The sequence below is a fragment of the Cottoperca gobio genome, chromosome 8 (assembly GCF_900634415.1).
Source record: "Cottoperca gobio chromosome 8, fCotGob3.1, whole genome shotgun sequence".
Lineage (NCBI taxonomy): Eukaryota > Metazoa > Chordata > Actinopteri > Perciformes > Bovichtidae > Cottoperca > Cottoperca gobio.
Genome location: NC_041362.1, coordinates 10,146,233 through 10,169,627, shown reverse-complemented (window position 1 = coordinate 10,169,627; position 23,395 = coordinate 10,146,233). Strand labels below are relative to the sequence as shown.

The window sequence follows — 23,395 nt, the reverse complement described above, 5'->3', positions numbered from 1 at the left end:
ATCAGGGATGATAGTTAAACCGGATTTATTCAGGAAGTCTCATTAAGATCAAGATCTCTTTTACAAAAGAGAGAGCTAACATTATACACATCACAACAAGACATTTCATTCATATACTGCACCCGGCCAAAGTATACTCAGCCACATAAACCCCTTAACACTGCAAATTGTTGTTTTTAGACCTTGGTCTTTATATGGATTAAACTTGGGAGTTATAACATGTTAATAAATTAGTTTTAGACGTGCTGCTAGGCAGATTTTGTTACCTTTGGACAAAGCCAGGCTAGCTGTTTCCCTCAGCTTCCAGTCTTTGTGCTAAGCTAAGCTGATAGGCTTCTCTCTCCAGCTACATATTAACCATACACACATGAAAATTATATCAATCTACTAATTAAACTTTCAGCCAGAAAGGGAAAGCCTATTCCCCGAAATCTCAAATTGTTTCTTTCAGTAACAAAATGTCAATTATCTTCCGAGCTTCTCATTCAGTAACAACATGTTACCTCTTAAAAACACTATCATCCTACACTGCCGAGGTGATGTTCTTCCTAATACATTTATTGTGATTACTTATGTGTGATAGTTTAATGATTGGCTTTTATGTACGCAATCTCTCCCTGCTGATGAGAATAAGGATGGTATTGATGATGTACTGCCTGAGCCTGTCATCTGATAAAGTGAGAGAGTCATTAATCTCCTTCGTCGTTCTGTTTCGAGTATAGCGACCCCTCCTCCTCCTCTTCCCATGCTGTCACTCTCTTAGCCTGCACCTGTCAGATTAGTCTCACAACCTCAGCTGCCACTCCATATGATACGCCTCCTTACTGCCCAGAGCCAGCATGTCATCTCACTTTGCATGTATGTATGCGTGTGAAAGGGAAAGTGGTGGGGGAAGGAGGCAATGAGGGGGCAACCCCATGCAGAATGTGGTTCCCAGTGTTTCCCTCATATTTCAGCAGGATTTGGATTTTTACCATTAACATGTAGACGACAAAGTGACGATAATCACTGGATTATTTGCAATCCCATAAAATGAAACCTAACTCGGTGAGTGCATAGAGAGGAGAGGTTTGCGTCTCTGTTGTCTGATATTTTAGACCAGCAGCAGCATTATGATTACCTGGTCAGAGGTGTCATGGCTGCCATGCTCTACTCCTGCTTGTCCAACAATGCATTGGTAACAATTTTGGGACCCACGGCAAATTGTGACAACATTGTCACAGATGACTTCCACTGGCTCAGATCATGCACTAGCATAAAGGCAGGATGGAAGCCCGGGTGGGGGTGGGGGTAGTGGTGGTAGTGGGGGAGGTAGTGGGGGCTCCACCATTGAAAGCCTCCCTGTTGGATGGATTGTAGCAGCTGAGGCGACAAGCATGTGACAGAGGGAGAAATAATAAGCACCACAGCAGTTTGTGGCTGTGTCAAGTAGCCAAAGATAACCAGAGTAACCCCAGAAAAGAGGCTGGATAACTTTCAAAATAAGAGTGTCAACACATATAAAGAAAACTTGCAGAAGAACTTAACTCAACAGACTTATTATCTCTCCTATCTTCTTTTGCTCTCTCCCTGTCTCCGTCCCCTCCTACTCACAAAGCTGGCAACCACCTCGACCTCATATTCACCAGAAACTGCTCGACCTCAAACCTCTCTGTAACCCCACTTCACATCTCTGATCACTTTTTCATATCCTACTCTCTCCCCCTCTCCCAAACTAACAAACCTATCTAACTGTACCCCTCCGCCGTAACCTCCGTAACCTCCGCTCCCTCTCTCCCTCTTCTCTTGCCTCAGCTGTCCTCTCGGCCCTTCCTTCTCCTGACTCCTTCTCACTCATGCTTGCCAACTCTGCCACAGACACTCTCCTCTCTACTCTGTCCTCCTCTCTAGACTCCCTCTGTCCTCTCACTCTGCAGCAGGTTCGCCAGACCCCTCCAGCTCCCTGGTTGGATGACTCTGTGCGTGCTAACAGAGCCATCCTACGGGGAGCTGAAAGAAAATGGCTGAAATCTATCTCTCATTACCTTTTCCCGTCCTACCACCTGCCATCTGGACCCTATCCCCTCTCACCTTCTCCAGTCTATTGCTCCTGATCTCCTTCCTTTTCTCATCCATCTCATCAACACCTCTTTAACAACTGTTTCACTTATGTTGCATTTCAAACTCGGAGTTGTATCCTCAAGATTGTTTGCACTTTTTGCACGTCGCTTTGGACAAAAGCATCAGCTAAAAGAACTGTAATGTAATGTAAAAGAAGGGGAAGATGGATTTATGAGTTGACATTAATTAAACAAATATTAGCTGAATTAAGAACAAAAGGACAAGGTTTAAAAATGGCTCTCTTTGGATCGAAGGTTTTGTGGTTCAATCCCTGTTTCCTGCTGATTTACATCAACCTTTTCAGTGTGTGTCTGTAAGTACGTGAACCAGAGGCAAATTGAAAAGGGTTTTGGATTGAATCGCAAAATAAATGCAGTCCATTTATTATTATTTTAGGCAGGTTTATTAGGTTAGAGATTTGTTATGTGTGTTATGTGTTCTTTGCTTACTATGTTAAGCACGGTGTAACTTGGTTTTGATCAGTGCTATATAAATGAAGATGATAGTATTCATTAGATATATTCACATTAAGTTGGTTTGATTTCTAGTTTAAAAAGTACTGTGAATTTATTTTAATAACTTTATTCTGAAAGATACAACCGGAAATAGAGTTGAAATGTTTACCTTGACACTGTATTGGCATATTTTCTATGATTTAACACGGTGAACGAGGCAAAAACAGAACTGCAAACTGGAATTTAACTGGAGTAGCATTTAGATAGTCTAAACTGTGCGTACAGCTTCTGACAGTAACATTAAATCAATATATTAAGGAGTTGTATGTGTGTGTGTGTGTGTGCGTGCATGTGTGTGTGCGTGTGAGACCCGCTGGGCGTCTATAAAGCATTTATTAATGTGGCTCCCTTGTCAGGCACCAATTAATTTATTGGAGAGTAAACCTTTTAAAAGGAAGGAGGACAGAGAGGAGTCCGTGGCAGCTCTGGAGAGCTGTCACTTTCTCTCTGAGTGTATGTGTGTGCGCGGAGAAGAGAGAGATTATCGTTACGCGCGTTATGCGGAGCGCAGTTTTGGTGATGCATTCAGTTGGGAGAAGTGTAGCAGGGAGCAGTGACCGTCAACCCGGACATCCAGTGCAGTAGCAGGAGAAGGGGATCCGGCAGGTTCGGGGCTACCTTCTCTGCGCCTTATAGGATTTCGACTCATTTTGTGTTTTATATATTTTTGATGAATTGGTGCAGAGTGAAAGTCAAAGATGCGCACCGCTGAACAAAGGATTTAGGGGAAAACGATCAAGAATATCTTCCTCAATTTAATCCTGACACCCCGGTGTGTTTTGTCCATGCCCATATCTGCCTCTGAGGACAACGGACACGGGCTGAATCATCGGGTTCCTCTGGTTTCAAAGCTGGAGAAGGAGGAATCATCTGGGCTGATCGCGTACGAGTCCATGTGGATGGAGAGAGAATACGCAAACACAGCGAGCGGAGCTCATTCCGAAATGTGACATTTTTCAGTCTCCCAGTCTCCCATCAAACCTGACAACCGTGCATCTGCCTTCGTTCCCGATCGGATTTGTTTACATCGATTTAGGTACGTGCTGCTCACCACGTAGCCAATAGGACATTGATTAATAAGATTGGGGGGTAGGGGAGTGATATCTTGTGGAGATGCGTGTGCATGATATATTCAGTGGGTAGGACTATTTTAGCTGAACCCACAGGGGATCTCGGTTTATTTGAATGCATATCTCAGGTTGTGTTGTGATAAGGCTGTTTCGGGGCTTAATACCACTGAGGTGGAAGTTGCATCACTGACAGCCCGGGGAGAAAGGCGATGTCGATGCACCAAATAGATAGGTGTGTAAAGCAGGAAAGGGCAAGCAGTATTGTAGACATAAATGTACATTTTCAAACAGGGCATGCTGCAGAAATTTACATTTACACACAGGGTTTGGCACATATGGCCTTGACCTCAAAGGGCATTTGACAAAACCATGTTAAGCTTAGCTAAATACATGGATGACTTTGACCTGTGAGATATTTAAGGCCTGATTGGCTGTGGTACATTCTTCTCACAAAGATGAAAACGTTGGTCTCTTTTAGTAGCTGCCCCTCCATTTTCAGCCCACAATACATTGGGATATTTTGGGAGTGTCAATCACCTCTCCATTCTTTAGTTTAGAGGTTAGATGTCATTCTTTATATTTGGATCACACACACACACACACACACACACACACACACACACACACACACACACACACACACACACACACACACACACACACACCTCAGAAACAATGGTCTTACTGTTGCTCCTGCAAACAAACACACTCTTCTGGAACCCCCAGGGACCCTCCAGTATTGTTAAGAGAGGGGGGGTGCTGAAAAAGCATTTTCCAAATGTGTGTTTGCATTAAACTGCTCCTTAGGTCAGCTAAAACCAAGGGTGTCCCCTTTATGAGACGGTTCCCTCCCACGCTGTCCTCATAAACAAACGGCTTGTTGTCTAACTCTGGAACGAAATTACACTTAAATGTCCACTTGAGTCCAATTAGACTAAGGAAGTTTGCATGGAAATGGAAGTCAATGCATATATTGACTTTCTGTTGGTCAATAGATAGATGATACATGAACCTCGAGCCCTGGTCAGTGTTTCAGTATTTGTGTACTCAGAAAGCTCCCGGGCCTTTTTTGGTGTGTTCTGTTTTCCATCATTAATCAATATTCAGCAGAGTGGAGCTGTTTATTCTCAGGCTGTGCTTTCATGAGTTAGTTAGCTTCCTCATGGGAAAAGAGGATGCTACAGTATCTCCTCGGGGCTGATGCCATATGTACCTTGTTTGGAGGATTGTGTGTTTGTGTGTGTGTGTGTGTGTGTGTGTGCACAGCCTCTACACATTACACAGCTGAGTGTATGAGATGGATTTTCACATACATAGAAACTTCTCTGCTTCTCCTCCCATATGAGCATTTGTGTTCATGTACTCACCCCTCCTCCCCTCACACACACACACACACACACACACACACACACACACACACACACACACACTCACAACATACACACACAACACACACACACACACACACACACACACACACACACACACACACACACACACACACACACACACACACACACACACACAGATGCTCCAGGCACAAGGCTCGCTCCAATTCATCTTTTGCACATCCGCCTGTTCCTTGTTTCTCCTGCTCTCTGATCACTATCACGCTCTCTAACCAAATCTAAACTCTCTGGGCTCCTGTGATCAACCTCAAGAAGATGCTTATTGACATCACAAAAAAGCAGAACACATGACACCGGAGATCTGCAGCTCAGTGTGCATTTTAGGTTTTGGATGCCTTCACATCTGACTGATCACACCCCGCTAGTTGTTGATGTAGGAAGAGGAGGAGGAAGAAGAAGAGAAAGGGAGTAGCGTGAGGGGTGTAAGGCGCTGGCACTGTTAATTGTTAAGTCAATTAGCATATGGTCTTGCTGTGGGCCCAGTCACATGGTAATGAGGCCTAATTAGGATGGCCGGGAGTGTCTGAAGAGGCTGGGGAAAATACTTCCACTCTCAGTTTCTTCATGCTGACACTCAGGGGGCCAGTGCAGTCAATGGACTACCACTTTTTCAGTCTCGCCATTCAATATGCCTTTCCTCTAAATCTAAACCATACTTCTCCTGTTATTCGAGAGTCTATTTTTCACTAACTCCTTTTTAATATTTTAGCATACTCATACGTCATACCTTGACGTCTAATCACAACGCTCCACCTCTTTCTTCTTCTGCATCCCCCTTTTTTTTCCTTCATGTTTTTATTTGGGGATTATTGGTGACGTCACTCAGGAGGGTTTCATATGTGGCGAGATTGGAGACAAAGTCAGATGAGTCAGATGATGTCAGGTCTGTTTATTTCAGCAAACTTGCGCCAGAGAAATCTTTCTCTAAACGGCAACTTAGAAATCTTGTGTAAATTGGCCGTGCATTTGACATTTTCAGTGTAGGAGTACTCTGACAGAATTTCCGATTGATAAGGAAGACCATCTCTGGAAAATCACAAGGTCAGGGATTACAACGACCATGTGTCCTATCACACTGTCCTTAAGTGAGAAAGAGAGAGCCTGTTGTGGATGAGCACCATAGCTAAGAGCATGTCCACATTAAGCTCTTTTTAAAAAAGAGCTCCTCCATAACTCCAGGGAGGATAAATGTTACATGGCAGCTTGGTGATGTCAGAAAAGCAAATGTAAAAGGAAGCAAGTAAGAGATTTGTCAATCAGCTGGTCAAAGACACACATGAATCAGAGAAGAAGAAGAAAGACATATGTATATGTAACATATCTAAGACCTCAGGTAAGACAGGCAGGTCCTTATTATAAGTACATCTCATACAGTGAGACAGAACATCCAGAGAGCCTGGGTTAATTTAACATGACTGATATCTGAGGCCTTACGTAATCCCAGCCACTGATATAAAATGTAAATTTATACGCTGTCAGAAAAGGAAAGGTCTGTTAGTGTTCGAGAAGAGTGTGGATGAGGCTGCAGAGTCTCAAATGGCGTCACCAGCAAGCAGATGCCAGCACCGGTCCTGCAAATGACCTGCTCACCTCAACAGCTGGATCAGTGTGTTCCCAGGCATACAACTACACACTCATGTAGACTCACACATGCACACACACTTCCTCTGTCAGTAGTCTGAATAAAAGAAAAGTAGGGGGAAAAATGAGAATTGAAGCAAGTCGTCAAAATGCAATAATCCTCACAATTATCACCACGGTAATTAGACGCATCTGCTTGTGTGCTATGTCTGATAATTATAGGAGGAGGTGATTGTACAGGACGGCTCGCTAGATCCCCCCCCATTCCCTGCCTATCCAACCTGGAGCAGATTTGAAGGACTACAGTGCTGCATATTTGCACTCTCACGCCTGTATTCCAGTTGTGTGTGTGTAAGGAATGCATGCTGCATCACATTCAGCCTTGTGTGAGAAGGTGGTCCCTTCACCCGCAGATGCATAATACATGCCGCCAAGCAGAATGTTATATTTACATGCAAATAGAACCAGCACACATGGGCATTACACTAGCCTGTGTGTGTGTGAGACACGTGCAGCACGAGTGCATGTAACCCCGCTACATGCAGAATACAAAAGTAAGATGGACCTCTGAGTGCCAGCAGGCTGCTTGGCACTGTGGAAGATGATGCCTGAGAAACAGCAGCCATGCAGCAGAACTGGCAAGAGCTGGATCCTTCCCCAGTTACATAAGATACACAGCAAGAATAAAGGCAAGGGGGAGGGAGGGAGGAAGAAGGGGCACAAGGAGGGAAGAAGGAGAAGCCAAAATGGAAGGAAGAGGGGTGTGTTTTGGATTAAACGGTGGGGGTGGGGGGGTTGAAAGGAAGGAGGAAATGTGGAGAGAGGAGGTGTGTGGGGTGCATCTTTCACAGCACATCTTTAAATGTAGCAGAGAGATGAGACCGCTCCGGCTGCTCCGGAGAAGAGGTGGCATTGAATAGAACCTTTTTAAATGGAGGGGAGGACAGAAATGGCTGCATGGAGCGGGAGTGACAGAGAGAGAAACATGTCTAGAATGATGGGAGGGAGGGGAGGGGAGGATGAGACGGCAGCAGCATCTTCAGTACTGCACAAAGCGGAAGGCCAGGGGCTCTCGCTCTGTCTCTCTCCCTCTCTGTGCACATACAACTCATATTAGTGAGAAGCAGGGAAGAGGACTCAAGTGTGAGGCATGTGTACTGTAGGTGTGTTAGGTACTGTGTGTCGGGCATGTTTGCAGGAGCATTAGTGATTTTGCATGCGTGTGTGTATGTGTGGGTGGCCCTCTGTGTGCATCCTTCAGCCTTCAGCTCACTAGTCTGCCAAGGCCCACTCAAAAAGCAGCCAGAGCAACCATCTGTGCAAGAGAGAGTGACTGGATGAGAGGGTGAGTGTACGAAAAAGTGCTGTGCAGGACACAAAGCTTCCGTCTCTGTGTCTCTTGTCTGGACTGTGCGGCTTCACAGGCTCCGTCACCAGGAACTGTGACAAAGAAGACAAAAAGAAAAGTACAAATAAAAAGAGAGAGGAGGAGCAGCCTGCTCGGCTTGTTGAGGACGAGTGAGCCTTTCTCTCTTTGTCTCCCGTCCCTTTTGTTTTTTAATTCTGTCATTTAGAGATGCGGGCGTAACCATGGTTATCACGAGAGAAAACAACACGATGTTGACAGAAGCATTTGATCTGGAGTGTGTCTGTTTGTGTGCCACTTGTGCAGGTATTCATAAAAGTGTAAGATGTTTGTGTGTGTAGAAAGATCCAGCACAGTTTTTTTTGTGCGTGCTTGTTTTGGTGACTCATCCTTCTAGAAGTACTGATTGATGTTAATGTGGACCAATAATAACCAGCGGCAGTGAACTGCTGTAACAAGGCGGGAAGGAGATGACAGGAAAGAACAGGCTGAAACAACAGCAGGAAATGAAGGAGCAAATAATTTTTGTAATGAGGAGGCGTGAGGAGGAACTTGGACGGTGTAAATCTCTGAAGGATACATGAAAGAGCTCTAAACACATGAATATGCAGAAAAACACACATACACACATATATGCACACATGCATCTTTCACTGTTATGCCCTCTGGGGTCTCACATAAATAAATAATGATTTTTCACAAGAAAAATATACGTTTTATTTGAATATTAGAACATCAAATCAGAGATTATTTTTCATTGTTTGGTGTGCAATTGTGAAAAACGGCTATCACCATACCAAAAGCACCAAATCATCAATCAACTTATCTTTTCAGAGCAAAATGATTATACTGTTGGGTAGTTTAATCTGTATCAATGCATCATATTTTATATGCTCATCATTTGTTTTGTATGCAACATCTTCTTTTGTAAAGTGACTATTGCTGTAAAAAGTAGTAATAGAGTAGAATTACAAAGTCGCATGAAATTAAGATGCTCAAGTATAGTACAGTACTTGCCTAATTGTACTTCATTGCATTCCACCACTATAGAAAAGTTACAAGTCAGATTAATTTAAATGTCAATTCATACAATCAAAAGCAGTGTTGGTCTAAATACGTTTGCCGCAGCTCCACTAGACGTCCTCCCACTTCTGTCCCTATTTTCCTCATGATAAAATAAATCAGAGTATGTAGGAGTCTGTCGCTGTGTGCCCCATTTAATAAGCCACATGCTGGAAGGACTGTGTGTGACCTGTAGCCCTGGCTGGCATGTATTTAAACCTACCTCTCCCCTGACGTCTCGACCGTGTAACTCTTCCCGACTTACTGGCATGGAGAGAAAATATGAAGCTGGGGATATCCAGTGTCCTTTATGTGGTATGTAAATATTGTGGAACAGTCTATTTGTGGACCCCGGGAGATTTTTTGATGTCAAAACTAGAGCTGAAATAAACAATCCAAAGTGTAGCTTCAAGCACAGAGCGGCTCGAAAAGTGTGTGTGTGTCCTTTGTAAGAGCAGATTGTTTGACTCACTAATGTATGAGGCAGCTTGGAAAGAATTTCTGAAAGCTTAGCAATGTAGTGGTGAGACAGTTGACAGTAACCTGGCAGAATGATGTGCTGTGTGTCTGTATGTGTTCGGCTCCGTGGTGGCTTCAAATACAGATCAACTTCTCCAAAAACACACAGCTTGTCAGGTGAAACAACAGCACTGATCATCCCAGCAAAGACCTCAATGAAACGAAAGAATGTGTATTTGTGTGTGTGTGTGTGTGTGTGTGTGTGTGTGTGTGTGTGTGTGTGTGTGTGTGTGTGTGTGTATGTGTGTGTATGGCTGTCTGACAATTGTGATGAATAAAGGAATAAGTAGACTGAGACAGCATTGATTTCGCTTACAGAGTGCTGCTGTTTTTTTCACCGGGACACAGAAGTACTCGAGTGTTTGTACTTGTGCTTGAGGCGCTGTGTATTTGTGTGCAGTGTATTATGCATTGTCTCACGCCTTGCTAGATACCCTGAGATGCCTGATAGTGAGTGGAACTGCTTGTCCGCACTACATCCCTTCTCTGTATGTTGTTTTCTTTTCATAAAAATATGCATGATGCTGCAGCTTCCCTGTCAGTGCCCCAAAAGCCGGTTCACTGGACACGACCGGAAAAATAACAATCCTGAAACTCTCTTCAGAAGTACTCCAGGTGCTCGGACTCTGACCTCACTTCACTCTGTGAATGAACTGAAGGCAGCTTATCTGGGCCTTTTTAGATTTGTAGGTATTTTTCTGCCATGTTTATGTTGTTTATTTGAACAAAAATGAAACCTTAAAACATTTAAAAGAGGGCAGGGTTATAGGCTACTACAATGTGTGTGTGTGTGTGTGTGTGTGTGTGTGTGTGTGTGTGTGTGTGTGTGTGTGTGTGTGTGTGTGTGTGTGGAAAGGCATGAACTACTGTTCTTTGTCTCCTCTCTAAAACACAGCAGCTATCTGTTTTGTCACTCACAGGCGGATGATTTCTGTGGGAATGAGTGCTCAGCTCTGTTGCATTTATAACCAGAATTACTCATCCCTTGACCCTTCTATTTATTTCTCCTTTTCTTTCACTTTCTCCATTCTCCTTCTTTGCTCCTTCTTTTCTTTCTGTCTTCTGGTCTCTCAGAGATGGCCTCCCTCCCTGGTCCTCCTCATGCTGCTGCTGACTGTCGCTCATCGTGCCATCGGTCAAGACTCGGAGGTCTCTGAGGCTCTCCCAAGAGGCTGCGGCTGGGGCCTTGTGCGTCCATACACCCTCCTCTGTGACCTGGACTCCATATGGGGTGTAGCTGTCGAGTCAGTGGCTGCCGGTGGGGTGCTGACTGCCATCTTTCTAGCCCTAATCCTGCTGTGCCGCTTACACCACATCAGTGAGGCTGAGAAGCGCAGCGGCGTGGGCCCCATCCTCCTGCTGCTCCTCGGCATCCTTGGCTTGTTCGGCCTGAGCTTCGCTTACCTGATCGAGCAGGACGAGTCTTTATGTTTGCTCCGCAGGGCCCTGTGGGGTCTTCTGTTTGCCATCTGCTTCTCCTGCTTGCTGGTACAGGGAATCCGCCTGCGTAGGATCGGCCGTGAACGCCGGAGCCCCGGTGGCTGCGCCCTAACATGCCTCGCGCTGGGTTTGAGTGCTGTGCAGGGCATCATCGCCGCCGAGTGGCTACTTCTCACCGTGCTGAGGGAGGGACGAGCTGCCTGTCAGTACCTGCCAATGGACTTCTCACTAGCCTGCAGCTACGTGTTAGCCCTACTACTAGCCGCGCTGACTGCAGCCTCCCTGGCCCTGTGTGGGAAGACACGTCAGTGGCGCTGCAATGCCATCTGGCTGCTGGTGACCTGCCTGCTGTCGCTGCTGCTGTGGGTGGCCTGGGTGGGCTTCTATCTGTACGGCAACGACTGGCTGGGGAGGTCCCCGGCCTGGAATGACCCGGCGCTGGCCATTGCTTTAGTGGCTCAGGGCTGGATTCTGCTGATCTTCCATGCAATTCCTGAAGCCCACATCTGCCTGAGACCACCCCCACAGCCCACTGCACCAGATTACTTTGACACCTCCCAAAACTCTACACGGATGAGGGAGACCAGCTTTGACGAAGACATCCCTCTCTCTCACAGGCAGTTTGTGGAGAACCAGGGCTACGGATACAACGATGAGAACACTGCAGGTACAGTACAATCCAATATTTTAGAGCAGACAGGCATAATATTTGCAGACAGGCTGTAGGTGGAATGTAGGCCAAAGTGAGTAATAGAACACCAGGAAATATTTGCATGCGTGGCAAGAAAAAGGTACAGGAGGAACATTTTTCTCTTTTTTCAAGTGACGTTGTGAGTCACAGTAAGTAATCTCTGTTCGCCTCTCTGTCTGTTCTATGCCAGGCTTGAGGACCGGTGGCAGTGGCGGTGGCGGTGGCGGTGGCAGTGGCGGTGGCGGCGCCGGGCAACATAACAGCAACACTGGCCCCAGGCCCAGCGCTCCTTTCCGCAGCAATGTCTACCAACCCACCGAGATGACCATGATCCTGAATGGGGGAGCGGTGAGTACATCCTCCCAGTCACAGGTACACGCCGCTTACACGCCGCTCTCTCATTCGACCACGCCGGCCAGACTGCATGCACATTTGTGCGTTCCAGCCCGTACGTCATTGCACAAGAATGAGGGAGAGGTGTGAGTATGTGTGTGTGTGTGTGTGTGTGTGTGTGTGTGCATTATCAGTTTGTTGGATGCATGGACATGCGCCGGTATGTGTTGTATTTTGTGGGCACATGCATGGATGGTTTTGTCACAAATGGTCACTCATCTGACATTGATATGGGTGAGTGTGAGAGAGCTTTCATGTGTGTTAATAAGCTGCAATGCTATATGTCCACTGAGTGATGCGACTGTCTGCTGGCCTATAACACCGTTCGTTATGCAGGATGAATGGGCACTCTGGCTGGCACAGGTGAACTTATTTCACAGCCACAGTATTATGAATTAACGACAAGAGCACACCACCTCACACACCACTGGAGGATAAAAATGCTGAAGCAACACTCTCTACTGTCTAAAAGATCATTTATAGCCACTGTTACTAGAGATTGCAGGCGTGCTGATTTAACAGACAAATGAAACGCAGAGACTTCTCTTTAAGATGCTCTGCATGAAATATAATTTTGTGCATTTATTCTAAAGACAGTTTATTTATATAGCATGCTTTGTACTCAAAGGGAAGTGCTTTGCATAAGGCAAAAAATATATTCAAAATGATAAATTCAGCTTGTAGCAATTTAAAAAGATAAAAAACATAATTAAATAGAAGAAAGTGAAGGATGCAAGTGCATGGTAGATAATGGTCTAAGTGTGTAAGATTAGGTTAACTGAATAGTTTGACATTTTCAGGAAATACGCCTATTCGCTTTATTGCAAAGGGTTAGATGAGGAGCTTGATAGTTAGCTTAGCTTAGCATAAAGACTGAACATAGGGGCAACCGCTAACCAATGCCCTGTCCACAGGTAACAATAAACACGTACCAAATACAATTTTACACTTTAGTTTTATTTAATTTGTTAGCTTTAGAGGTGCTGGTTGTTGGATTCTGTTTCCCCTTGTTTCCAGTCTATTTCCAGTCTAAGCTAACCAGCTGTTCATATACAGACAATGTGGTATTGATCTTCTCATCTAGCGATTAGCCTAAACTCCCCAAACTTCCCAAAATATCAAACAATTGCTTTAAAAGGAATGGCGAGCATGTAGAATTATTTAGGCTAACTGTTGAGCTGGGTCTTAAACCTTCCGGCGGTTTGCTTCAGCTTTACAGAGCACAATGAGTAAATGCTTCTCTGTCGGTTGCTCTGAAATCTGGAACAGTTCGACAGCTACCAGATAACATGAGAGGGTTTTAGTAGAAGACAGTCAGAGATGTATTTTGTCCTAAACCACAGAGGGGTTTGTGCACAAGCATGAGTATATGGGGTCCATGCAGCTACTGTATGCATGTGTTTGTAAAGATGCACGTGTGAATATGATAGTATCCAAATTGTTTATTTTATTTACAAACATAATTTTTCCATCTACAGGTGCCCTCTGCTCCTCCAACTTACACAGGGAGGCAGCTGTGGTGAGTGAGAGGATTGGAAAGAAGATGTGTGGTAGAAAATGAAGAGGATGGAGAGGGTGAGGAGGGAGGGGTCCGGGACGAGGGGTGCTGCCTGGTTGAATTGGACTTAAAACATGGATGCCAACAGGGTCCTTTCCCTCTGTGTACAGACTCAAACACTGACTGTGTGCCAATCAACTATTGTATGAGTGTGTGTGAGACTGAGAAAGAGTAGGGTATGGAGGACAGAGCTAAAGCTCTTCTAGCACACAAATCTCTATAGAAGGGTTCAAAAACTCAAAATGTGACCAGCAAGTAGCAAAACAAAATGCACGATTTGAAAATATCAACATGCAGTATTCTTTTTATTTTATTTGCTCCACTGAGACTATACAGCACTGTAAGGATCCTTGAAAAACTGTGAAATCTATCGCCTTTTCCCGCTCTATTTCTCTTCCTGTCAATCAGGATGTCTTTTCTGCTGCTCCTCAAAAATGCTGGCGCTCGCGTGGAAACATTTGGCTCTGTCCTCCATCCACCCACAGTGTAGGTGAAGACAGAGCACATGGGCAACTGTACAACTCGAGCACCGCCCGCTTAAAAAGTATCCAACCTCTGTGGGTGTGTATGTGGAGTATATGAGAGGGGAAAAAATAGTGTGTGTATTCCCTACATCTGAACACCACCGCTCCAATAAACCTTTCCCCCTCCAGACCGTTAGCCCTCCGTGGACACTTCTTCTTCCTCCATCCCTCTCTATCTCCGTTTCCGGTTTCACTGCACCGTCTGTGAATATAACACATAACTCTTCTCACCTTGCCTCATCCACCCACCTGCATGGACACTTTGCAATATGTGAAACAAACTGTGAAGCCCGAACTGCGGTCGGGACACAAGTTCCCGGTGACCGCGCACGCAGCAAAAGCAGCCTGAAGCACCTGAACAGAGGGATCGCAAAGCTGCTAATGAACTGCTGTTCGATACAATGGAGTAGAGTGGATTCTGATTGGACGAGGAGGCCGTCAGTCATCGGTGATGAGGCACTGCTTCATGAATCTAGGTCAGACTGCTGTATGCTGCTCTCCCACATCTCCGGTGGCCACTGGCGTTTTTGAACCAGCCAGGAGAAACTGTCACTTTATATCAGCAGGAAACGGAGCGAGGAAATGAAACGTTCCCCTGTACTTAAGCTCCTCCATCTGTGTTAATGTGTGCGTACGTGTGATTTTATGAGTGTCGGGAGTTGACGGGGGGAGGGGGTGGGATTTCAAAAAGTCAACGTTGCTTTCTGGTGCTATATATTCCTCCACACAACTTCCCAGTGCGGCACAGAACTACAGGAACAACACTGATGCAGGTGTCAAAACTATCAGTGACAGGCGATAGATAGAGCTGTGGCTGGTGTGTGGACATATCCTAGAGCCTTAGAAAGATCAGATTTACACTGTAAGTTAGAAAGTGGGAGATACAATATAGAAGGAGGAAGAAGGGGGATGGGACAGAAGGAAGGAGATAGCGAGTGATGGTCCAAGGGGAGTCTATGCGACAGTGCAAGATCTCCGTGGGTTGTGTGTTTGTGCGTGATGTGCTGACTGCTCTGCTCTATGTGGTCATCGTCTTTATCTGGTGAAGCGTCTCCTCCTCCTCTTCCTCCTCCTCCTGTCTCCCTGTGGTCGGCTATAGCTCAAGTGTAGCCCCGTGCCAAGAAGGACTCTTGTTTCACTGGAGTCTCCGTTTCACGCCCTTTCCCTTCATCACGACACCAGCTCTCTCTCTTTTCACCCGAGAAGCTGTGTACATAGTAGTGCTGTAAAGCTTTGCTTGCTTGTTTACTTTTTCTTTCTTTTTTAACTGTAGCCTGAGTTTAGACACCAGTGTCATATGACCCCCTGGAGAACTGACTACTGCAAACTTTTTTTATCTGGGGATTTTCTTTTTTAACTGGTTTGCTTAGTTGCTCATACATTTTGCTTGTTGTTCCATGATGCTTTTATTTCTCTCTCGCTGGTGTCTTTTTTTTAAGCTAGCATTTTGGAAATGTTTTGCCAATACTAGAGAGGCTTTTATTTTTTTGTTTGTTTGATTATTGTTCGAGGAAATGATGAGTTGTCATTTAAAAAGGGATTTACGTCGGTTGTACTTCCCGCAATATTCTCAATCAAGACAGTCATCCTCTCTTCGCTGTTACAGTTACGGGGGATACAAACATACTTTAGTTTTATTTTTTCAGAAAAATTACAATAGCTGTGAATCATTTTTGGCACTTCATGCAGCAAACAATGACCTATTCTGCAACACTTTAGAGATAGATATATAATAAATAAACAGAGCAGGGTAGGCTGAAAAAGCTTCAAGACCTCCCAAGTCATTTTGCTGACCCTTGGTCTTACAGTGCATCAACCCTCAACTAAGAAAAGCCAAAGGGTCAACCCTTGACTGCTGCTGTATGTTCATGTCTTACCCACTGGCTATTCTAAAATAGGACTGGTACCAGCAGGCCAGCTCCATGCCCAAAGAGAGCGTGTCCTGCTACGTCAGGCTCTGTTTGGGCCTCCACTGTTCAGAAACAGGCTACGGGCCCACAGATCCGTGCGTCGTAGCCCATGAAGAACTGTCCTCAGGGTTTCGGATGGTCAGCAGTAACGAGATAAAACTCTCACCACTCAGAGCGGAGGGGGGAGGTTTGAGTTCTTGTGATGTTTTCACTCAATGTCGAGTACAAAAAAAACAAAAAAACAATAATAACATGTGACTTTGTAGATTTTGCACCTGTCAACTACCTATCTGTGCATGCTTATCACCATTTCTACATGTAAGACCTTTCTCAGACGTACTTTTGAATACTAACTCTATTTATGTAAAGGTCATGTGACAGCAATCATAATTTCAGTGTATATCAGATGACACACTTAATGTCTGTGCTTTCTTAAACACAAAAAGAGAGCTGGCTCTTGACAAGCAAAGAGATTAAAGTCAGGGGAAAATGGTCCAAAATACTATGATTCCCCAAAAAGGAACAAAATGCCATCTTTACTGGACCTAATAATAACTTCCTTGTTAGTTTGAAATCTCGAGGGAAAAAAAGAGAATCTTCTGACTGATATTGTCTCTGTGTTTAAAATCAAATAGACTGTGGTAAAATTTGCACAAAACTTCTATATGTTAAGTTTGTCATCCCTGGACAGCCCACTAAACACCCGTATCCCTGGGTTTGACTTGTCCTTGCCTGTCCTCTCCTGATTTGTCTTGCCTTCAGACTGTTCCAGCGGGGCAGCTGACAGGGGTGATATTGGTTTTCACAGCTGTGACTGTGCGGTGACGCAGCATGCCTATGTATAGAACTTGATTCCTCTGATTAGAAAAAACAAACAGTTAACTCTCTTGTTTCTGTAACTAAATCAGGAAAAAAAGAAGTTCAATAAAAGTGTCATGTTTGTAGTTAACTTTTAACTGGATGTGGTGTTTTTTTCCCCCAGGTAGTGATGCGGTGACATACATGGCTTTAATGAAGAGCCAAGAATTAGAGTTGTTTGACAGTTTAAAGATTGGATAATGATATATTGTCAGATATTGTTTTTTTTTTTACAGAAATGTAAAAATATATTCATTTTTTGCTAAGGATTCATTCATTTGGTAATAGACAGATAAGTGGGACATGTTATATTTGAACAATAAACTTGACATTGCTTTATGTTGGATAAACTATGTAAAGGAGACACTATTTATTTGTTTGGTTTCAATCAAAATCCCCATAAATGTATAAAAAATCCTGAATCTGCAGCTTCCCTTGGCTTTACAGAGCTTTACAGTGAGTTTAGGCATAATTATTTAGCTGTCCAGGGCATAACTTTATTGCTTTCTATTTAATATGATTTTAAAACGGAGAAAAGCAGGACATCTCTATATTTCTAGAAGCAGAAAACAGCATTTTGAACTATTTAGCATGAAAAATGACTTTAGCGATTGATCAATTATCAAAATAGTTGCCGAATACACTGTGTGTAAACACAGTTGTATTCTACACTTCAACCTTCAGTCTGAAATCGCAGCCCAGAACCAGTTGTGTTCTGGCTTTGCTCTGACAGCCTGGTGCCCACTCCCTCCTGCTGCTGTGTGATCCAGTTTCAGTCTGGCCCAGTGCTGCCAGACTCTGTGGAGCTGGCTGCACTATCAGATGTCCCCAGAATGAAATGGGCTGTTTTATCACCTCACCCTGAGGCAGCTGTCTCCCAGGCATCCACATACCTGCAAAGGGAGATACATGACCCTCCTCATGCCTCACTGTGAGGCGGTGTGCATCAGTGACTGGGATGGTCAGGAAAGCCGTCCATCAAAAGGCCGCCGCCTCGTTGCTCTGCAGTAACACCGAAGGGGAAAACGGAAGTATCCTCTCAGGTACGTGATGGACATCTGCCAGGAGTGCACTTTATTCACTCAGCAGGTTATAACGTCTTCTCCTGACTGTGTGTCAATTGAACTGCCTTTCAAGTTGGCAGAAAGGAGAGTAAAAACAATGCAGATGATCAGCATGCAGACCTTTTTATCCTGAATATTTTTGCTAATCAAATTTCATGAACTTTCCATGGCTGATACGTGACATTTAAAATGACGTTTGAATGCTACCAGTCATAAAAAAAGACAGCTGAAAGTGATGAGTCATCAGGGGCAAACTGTCTAACCTTTAGCTACATCTTGCAAAAGACCAAAGCAAAATAAGACAAATACAAATATGAAAACTCTGCTGTTATGTGAGAATACACAACAATAAAATACAGCATGTGAAGATATACTAATTTATAGACGATAGTGAAGAACACCATCATACAGAGTCACATTTTTATAATAAAGAGAATGTAAATATTTATTGTGATTTTGATATTTTGTCATGTGCATGATGGATGTGTTTTTTTAATTAGACCAAACAACAAACCATCAAAAAACGTTTCTACCTATCCAAGAGTTCATATGTGGAAATGTTCATTTATTGTGCCAATATTAAAAAATATATTTATACAGTCACTCCACATAGTGTCAAGAGTTATACAGCAGAGTTATTATTGCTTGTAAACCAGTAAGATCTAAGAGTTTGCTGCTCTGTCAGAAAGCTGTCAATCACCCACACTCTTTTTTTTATTCTGTTTCCCTGACAGCGTCATTTCATTTCCTGATAAACAGGATAGAAAGTGCTGCTCTACACGCTGACTCACCTTTCCTCTGGCCTCAATTCCTGGCTTGAATGGAAATGCTATAACCCCTTTGTAGAGTGATATGTATTGCTAGGGAAAAAGGAAATGACAAGGCGAGGAAATACGACGTGGTTATCTTTCAGTGAGCTATCTGCTAGAGGTGCTGCGAGGAAATATTAAGTCTGTTACGGGATGCTTCTCTCCCGACCGTAATAATATGTGAACCGTACTATATGATGTTCATTTGTTGGGTGAGACTCATGAAGGGAAGTGATCCATCAAAAAGGCAATGAAAGCAATCAACTAATTAGACACAAATCTCCGAGCATAAATCCCTGCATTGCCATATCCAATTGGTTACGGGCGTATTTAATGGCTTGTTCCAATGATCACTTTGCTCATTTTGACGTCAACCTAACAGAGTTTAATAGCCTTTAAACACCAGAAAAGCCTTGTTCACAGAGCTAATGATTTCAGTTAACAGTACCACGAGTCTATATGGTTTTGAGTTCCTAGTAAAAAGGAGAGGCATTCAGGGATTTGTCACCATGCACGGATACAGCCAGGAAATCGTTCACTGATGGTGAGGAGGCCATTTTCTCCGCGCTGCACAGGCTAGGGGTCAGCCACTCAATGCCCTCAGGGGTCATCTTGGGGGTGGGGGTGTGGACCACGGTGCTCTGGGGGGTGGGGGAAACCACCTGGATGGATACATCTGAGTCACCGGGCTGGGGACTTCCTGGAAGATCTGTCATTGCAGAGCCCACTGGAGACAAACAAGAAATGCATCCTTAGAGGTTCTATACACAATAATTAATATAGCAGCGAACATTTATTTGCAATGTAAAGATAAAGTAGAGTAATGTCGTCCTGAGCCTCTGTGTGTGTTGTAATCTAAGCTTCTCTGTGCTTTGTTCACATAGCCGGGCCGTCTCTCTGTGCGCCCGACTGGCGAGCTAATGGCACACATGTTGCAATGACAAATATCAATTGGAAAGAATTGTTTACGACCCTCATTTTAATCCGTAAAGAAGCCTCTTGTGTTTGGTAAGTACATTATACTGGTGTTTAAAGGCATAAAACAATTAGCTTCTGAAAAATATATTCCTCTATTCCCAATCATAATTGATAGAAAACAATATTTCAAAAAAGGGTTGAAACCTGATTCAGCCAGTTACTGACACGTTCTCAGTGTGACAGGTGCAAGGCTGCCGCTGTGGCCTTTTGTTATCTGCCAGTAAAAGGCATTAGCTTTGACATTACAGAAGTGATGGAGTGATGAATAGACTATTTGGCCATTTATACCACAAGAGCTGCAGACAGATTGTAAATGACGGTGGTGAAAGTTGTTTTGCTTAACACAAGTTAATGACTGTAGCTGTGGTTTGAAATGTGGTTTTGAAAAACTCTTTGAGATGCATCGATACAATCTGTAGCATCAACATCTGCACCGATGTAGATCCTTAGTAGCCTTTTAATAATCTAAAAATGCATTCCTCTGTTTCAGATAACATGACTCATACTTATAATAAGGTGCCATTTATAAAGGTATTTTTTAAATAAATTAAAAAGATAATAAAAAGGCAGAAGTATGTTAATTGTAATTGACAGTTATACAGAATGTTATTACTATTATCCCCATTAAGTGGAAAGGTGATTTTGCAGGCTAGCTAACTATTCTGTTTTAACAGACTGATGGTACATGTCAGGCTTCAGTCAAGGACAGTCAAGCGCTGATTCATGAGCTGTTGAGAGCTGCACCTGCCCAATGAGCCGTGACCTCTTCAACTTGAAATATCACCGTGTTTCTGCTCTCTGGGTTACTTTGCTCTTTCCCCTTTTGTTTTCCTCTCCGTCTCTGACTAATTCTGATTTTAGGCTGTAAAACGCGAAATGGCAGAAGAGGTATCGCATGCTGGTCTCCTCGGGTCAAATGAGACGAGTGCAGCTGTTGCTGGATCGACTTAAAGAGCATGTATACAGTGGGGGGGGGACCTTCCTTAAATAATTTATCTTCCTCACTCACCCTCTCTCTACCACAGCCTCTGTCCCAAACATGGGTCATTTATCTGTCAGTGCTAGGGGGGCAGTGCTCGCTTCATTACATCCAAAACAACGACAGGCAAAACCAGCAAACAAACTGCAACTTCAGCACCAATCTCTTCCGCTCCCTGCTCACACATTTCTGCTTCTCTCTCCCCCTCATCCATTTCAGATTCTGTTGAAGAGGTCAGAAAATGGCTTCAAATCAGGACAGTCTGGGTAGACTCTCTTTTAACTCTCTCTCTCACACACACACACACACACACACACACACACACACACACACACACACACACACACACACACACACACACACACACACACACACACACACACACACACACACACACACACACTTCCCCAGGCCCCCTGCTAAAATGTCAGGTCAGCAGTAGTGGTGCAGCAGCAGTAGCAGCAGTTAGCAGCAGCAGCACAGCGTGGCTGTGGCACCCCAGCGGAAGAATGCTTGTCTACTCGCCGCGGCTGCAGTGAGCCCCTTTGTTGTGTGGAATGTGTCAGTGTGGAAGAAACCTGTGTTTATGGGGGTGACATTGTTTGTGGGCGACAAAAACAGAGATGCTACGATGCTCAACTTTAGTGTGCAAGTTGGAGTGTGTGTGTTCGTCATCATCCATAGCCTATTCACATTCAATTAAAAGCGGCTATATTCAATATATTTTTGGATGGATGGATCACATGATGACTTGAATGTGAACGGTGTCGCTCGTAGTGACAAACTCTCAGAGAATTATATCCCAACTACAGTTCAACACAGTTCTAAAGAGTTTTATAGTAACGTATCGTCATACAGCGATATGATATGTGTGATATCTTACAAATTATTTTTGGTTATTCTTTGTGCAATCTCTTATCAATGTCCAGCATCCCAAGCATTCAAGTAGGAACAGTGATTGTTTTCGTTTTCTAGCCCAAACTTTGCTGTTTTGGTTCACTCGCCTGAATATCATAGTGTTGTTGCTCGGACGGAGCGGTCCACTTGCTAGCTAGTTTTCATGCACTTTCAATCGCAACACATAAACTGTTAAAATAGACTTAAAATAGTTTACTAGCTATTGGGACAATAAAGGCACTGAACAAGACAGTCATGCCAACAGCTCTGAGACGCTGTACTTTGTGCTAAATGCTAATGCTGGCATGCTAACATGCTCATAATGACAATGCTAATATGCTGATGTTTAATAGGTGTATTGTTGTTTATGCTCATCATTTTAGTTTAGCATCCTAGTCTACTCACATTTGCTAAATAGCACAAAACCCAAAGTACAGCTGAAGATGATGGAAATGTCATTCCAATTTGCTTTTCGCCACAGATTTTATTCATGAACCCTCTAGTAATTCCAAGAACACTAGGGGGTATGTGCTCGTTGGGAATCATGTGTACAGTGTGTGTGTGCGTTCAAGGTTATATTACTCTCCAGTCACTCTGAACAAGGGCCTGCATTCTCAGCTGCTCTGCTCTGTCCTTCGTCCTTCATGTGTGCATACAGTACACACACCACACACCACACACCACACACCCCACACACACACACACACACACACACACACACACACATGCACACTATACTTCTCTCTGTCTCAATCGCCCTCCCTTCCCTCTGCCTGTATATCTTCTCTTTCTTCACATGTATCCCCAGTCTCCATCCTCTGCTCTATCTCTCTGTCACTCACACACACCCTGAGCCCTGCGGACATTTTCTTTCTCTCCTTCACTTTCAATCGTCTTAGTCTTTCTCAGACTCACTCTCCCCGTCTCTTTCTCTGCCTCTGCCCTCATTCTCTCTCTCTGTGTCACTGCCCTCCTCATCTCTCTGCTTTAACTTCAAAGCCTTGTTGGGATGAATACCGTATCTCTGCAGTTTATATGTGTGAGTGCGTGAGACTATACTGTGCACAAGCTGATATATGTGTGTGTGTGTGTGTGTGTGTGTGTGTGTGTGTGTGTGTGTGTGTGTGTGTGTGTGTGTGTGTGTGTGTGTGTGTGTGTCTATTGGTGCGTATAGTACTGTATGGGTTAATATCTATTCCTTTATAGCTTGTTTGTGTGAATGTGGCCTGGCATCCTGCCTGCTTATCAGCAGCTGTTTTTGGCAACATGAGAAAATTCAAGATCAATGGTATTGTGTTGCCATCGAGCCTGAGGCCTGGCATACAGTGATACCATGTGAGTGAGTGTGTGTGTGTGTGTGTGTGTGTGTGTGTGTGTGTGTGTGTGTGTGTGTGTGTGTTCTCACCTCGGCTCTCTCGTTGGGCCCAGAACTGCTCGACAGTTTTGGCAATGTCACGATTCTCTCTCAGTTCTTTCTGCCACTGGCGCAGCTCCTGCACATCTGGGCGTTCCCTGATCTATTAAAACACACACACACACACACACACACACACACACACACACACACACACACACACACACACACACACACACACACACACACCACATGTGCGAACGCAGCACATGCATGCATTCACATAAGCAAACATCATCAATAACTTAATTAAGCTAC

General features: G+C 44.2%; 2 protein-coding genes across 5 annotated transcripts in view; one reads left to right on the top strand and one right to left on the bottom strand.

Moving 5' to 3' along the window:
* The first annotated feature begins 2,872 nt into the window (after positions 1–2,872).
* gprc5ba (G protein-coupled receptor, class C, group 5, member Ba) lies at positions 2,873–17,094 on the top strand. Of its 4 annotated transcripts, XM_029437689.1 has the most exons (5): positions 9,242–9,418; positions 10,153–10,308; positions 10,697–11,729; positions 11,944–12,125; positions 13,625–17,094. In XM_029437689.1, exons 1-5 carry the CDS (start codon positions 9,386–9,388, stop codon positions 13,667–13,669), a joined length of 1,449 nt encoding a protein of 482 aa, XP_029293549.1. In that variant the 5' UTR covers positions 9,242–9,385; the 3' UTR covers positions 13,670–17,094. The 4 variants fall into 4 exon arrangements, with proteins under 4 accessions (XP_029293550.1, XP_029293549.1, XP_029293547.1 ...); XM_029437690.1 differs by lacking the exons at positions 9,242–9,418; positions 10,153–10,308 and adding an exon at positions 2,873–3,651; XM_029437687.1 differs by lacking the exon at positions 9,242–9,418 and having other exon boundaries at positions 10,056–10,308.
* A 2,243-nt stretch (positions 17,095–19,337) lies between these two features.
* The window catches only part of iqck (IQ motif containing K), a 12,896-nt gene continuing 8,838 nt past the window's right edge, over positions 19,338–23,395 (bottom strand). The window contains 3 exon segments of the mRNA XM_029438147.1: positions 19,338–19,524; positions 19,526–19,596; positions 23,129–23,240. Of these exon segments, the coding sequence (XP_029294007.1) occupies positions 19,477–19,524; positions 19,526–19,596; positions 23,129–23,240 (231 nt within the window). The 3' untranslated portion in view covers positions 19,338–19,476.

Bases quoted from the DNA above. Each gene is read 5' to 3' on its own strand.
- gprc5ba (XM_029437687.1), top strand. From the start codon at position 10,063: ATGCCTGATAGTGAGTGGAACTGCTTGTCCGCACTACATCCCTTCTCT. The intron at 11,730-11,943 runs GTACAGTACAAT...GTTCTATGCCAG, and splicing joins CAACGATGAGAACACTGCAG to GCTTGAGGACCGGTGGCAGT. The intron at 12,126-13,624 runs GTACACGCCGCT...TTCCATCTACAG, and splicing joins GTACATCCTCCCAGTCACAG to GTGCCCTCTGCTCCTCCAAC.